The sequence below is a fragment of the Cyprinodon variegatus genome, unplaced genomic scaffold, assembly GCF_000732505.1.
Source record: "Cyprinodon variegatus isolate N-32 unplaced genomic scaffold, C_variegatus-1.0 Scaffold4539, whole genome shotgun sequence".
Lineage (NCBI taxonomy): Eukaryota > Metazoa > Chordata > Actinopteri > Cyprinodontiformes > Cyprinodontidae > Cyprinodon > Cyprinodon variegatus.
The window spans coordinates 1-3,316 of NW_015154992.1; the positions used below are offsets into that span (position 1 = coordinate 1).

The window sequence follows — 3,316 nt, forward strand, 5'->3', positions numbered from 1 at the left end:
GTCCTTACTTTTCTGATAAAGGCATGTCGAATGGAGGTGGTCTCCCACTGGTTACTGATGAAGTCATCCATTTCTCCTGCAGAATTGAAAATAAATGTTTTTTAAACTTCAGAAGATCATTTTAATAGAAGTGAGTGATGAAAGCCTGTGTAAGCTCCGGGGAACCTGGGCTGGATGCAGGCAGTCCTGCTGACAGGGTGGGGATGGGCACGATAGGCTGAGAGAAGCCAGGGCCTGGACACATGCCGGCCTGTGGGTAGACGCCCCCCTGGCTCCAGTAGCTAGGCGGGCCGATGCAAGCGGAGGGACTTGGGCTGTAAGATGGAGGAGGGGTAAGAGGGGTGCCATGTTGTGTCTGGAAGGGATAATTAACAGTCTTAGGATGCTGCAGGGCATCCTCATAGGATGGAGGAGAATCCGTTTTGGAAGACATTTTTCTGGACCACCTTAAGGAGAAGAAAACAAGGCAGATCAGTGTTAAACCTGACATGTCTTTCTCTGATTACTTTATAACTCATCCTGAAATGAACACATTCTAAGTACACAGTGAAAGGTTGCTGTTTGTGCTTGTTTTATTTAGAAAATTAAAACTTATATATCACTTATATATCAATGTTCACACAAAAAAGGACAAGAGAAAGATTGACAAAAGAAAACAGATAAGGAAACTATTAGATAAGTCAAAGCAACATTATCAGCATCATCAGTCATAGATAATGCAATAAAATACAGAATTTAATTTTCATTTTGGGATTATACTTAGTTAGGGAAACAAACTTTGCAAATCAACCTGGTCCTATTTAAAAAATAAATAAATCATTCTCTGCTGGATCTATAATCTGCTTGTGATAACAGGCATAGAGTCTTTTATATCATGGTAAAGGAATTTTCTGACCTTTTTTGGAAATTTATTTACACTATGCCAACTTATAACCATTGCATTTAAGTCCAGGTTTTGACTAGGCCACTGGGTCATAACCTTCTAGTACTGGGTGTGGTGCCAAAATCTAAGAGCACAGACTTACTGCTCTTTATGATTTTTTTTTTTTTTTTTTTTTTTTTGAGAGGAGGAAATTAATAGTTCCATCAATTATGGTTGAATTAAGATGATTGAGGTCCTAAAGCTGCAAAAATAAAAAAAAAATAAAAAATTTGACTCAGGGTATGATGTTCTTATAATGGAATAGAAACAAGATGCACTCCTTTAAACATGTCTTTTTTTGCTGAGAACAGAATATTTCCCACCAAGGTTTGGGGATCCTAAGGAGGATTTCTTGTAAAAGTAAGATGTGCCTTCTCGTCTTTATTGTTCTTTGTCTTTATTTACATACTAAAATTAGTTTGATTATCTGAAATAATTTAGTTTGACAAAAATCTAAAACATAAGTGATATAATCATTAAAAATGAAGTTAAACATCAAATGTACATTTGTGTATATATAAAATATAATCTAATGTAATGTTACAGTGTTATTGTTATTTGATACTTGCCATAATGTTTAACTTTCATTTGCTAAATGTCTAAATGTTCACATTCATGTATTTATTCATGTTAACTATATGTTTGCTTGTTTATTTGTAACACCTCATCACAAAAACAAATTATTTATATCTATAAATACAACTTAGCTATAAAGTATTTCTGAAAGGTGTTAAAAAAATAATAAATAGAAAAAATAATAAAGGAAAACTACAGTATTAATATACAGGAATATAAAGAAAATAAAATAAAAAACAATACTAGTTGTTTAATTAGTGATCATTTTGTAATGACTGAAGTTTAGCTATAGGCTTGTTTTGAAAACAGAAACAGTCAGCTGCCCTAATACATTCAGGCTGTAACCAAGAAGGAGGCAGAAATAAGAAACTGATGTCTCAACTTGAATCTTATTTCTCTCTGTAGGCATTAACAAAACCTGTTTTACTGATAACCTGAGGGAAGGAATAGAAATCCAATAAATAGATTGGTGTAAGAACATTATTGTTTTAAATCAACAATATAAACACTTTAAATCTGATGCAAAAAATGCACCTAATAGCAATGCAGAGACCTTGAAAAATAATGAGCTTATTTTCTGGACCTTGTCAGTGATATTGCAGCTGGATTTTAGAGTAACAGTAGAGAAGCTGTTATTTATTTATTATTTTTAGGAGAACCATGACTACAGAAGGAATTTTTTTTTTAAATATGTTGGATTTTTTTTTTTCATAAATTAATTTAGGTCTAGTATTCTTGTAATATTTTAAGAAAGCATGATACATTTAAACTCTTCTTTGTTTCTAAGTTTAGTCTAAACAAGTTCATTAAATTAAGTACAAATATCAACCTACCTTTTTTGGCCTGAGCCTGTGATGGGAGCACAGAGCCCCTCCGTCTCTCTCTGTTCAGAGGTATGGCTCTGATCACAGGGACAAGTCCTCCATGTAACTGGATATGTTCACTGAAACTAACCCTGCTGCTCTGAGAAAGTATGCCAACTGGTGCAGACATTAGGCATTCATAGTTTACTTTAACAAAATGCAACCAAAAACACATGCAAAATAAGGCAAATAAAAAAGTTATTAGAGTTTACAAACAGAAACCTGGTGTTTCTTTTTTTTCTTGACTCTTTTTTTCAAGAATCCCAAAGTTATTTTCATGAATGTCATGTTAATTTTCTTACGAAGATAAATATACGTTTTAAAGTCATAGTTATGAGATGCAAAGTCCAAACTGCAAACTCCAGTATCTTATTGATGTTTTTTGGGGAGATCTAAATATTTTATTGAGCTTCTAACTCTTAAAATATAATTGTGAAGTAATGTGAATGAGTTTTAGAATCAGAATTATGCGTTTCCAAGTTGTAATTATGAAATTGACTGTAATAATTGTGAGTTTCAGCACCAAATTATTAGTTCTAAATGGACTCTAAATAGATTTATTTATTTTTATTCTTATTTCTTTATAATTTAATAGATTTAATGGAAAAATAGAACTGAATACTGAACTATCAAAACTACGGAAGAGGATTAGGGCCACTGAAAAAATAAAAACAAATTAACGGATTTTTATATTTTATTTCAGTATAATATGAGAAAAAAAGTCAGAATTCTGAGTTTAATCTCAGAATTCTGACCTTTATCTCAGAATGTTGGATTTTAATGTAGATGGGCACCATGAAGGAGGAGATGTGACAAAGATGTGAATTGTTTGCAAGGGATGGTACAACATTAGTGGAAAATTACGGAAATAGGTGACTTTCTACATGATGCTATTTAACACAACGATGCTATTTAATGGAAGGGCAGAAGGTGATTAAAACAAGAGAGCCAGTTT

General features: G+C 32.7%; 1 protein-coding gene across 1 annotated transcript; it reads right to left on the reverse strand.

Annotated features, from left to right (window-relative positions):
- Window positions 1-8: 8 nt before the first annotated feature.
- On the reverse strand, window positions 9-2,387 carry LOC107081371 (extensin-like; the record flags this gene model as incomplete). Its single annotated transcript, XM_015369559.1, has 3 exons — window positions 2,332-2,387; window positions 166-446; window positions 9-76 (listed from the first exon to the last, which is right to left on the reverse strand). Coding segments are annotated over exons 2-3 (336 nt in total), but the record flags the coding sequence as incomplete, so codon positions are not given.
- Between the last annotated feature and the right edge of the window lie 929 nt (window positions 2,388-3,316).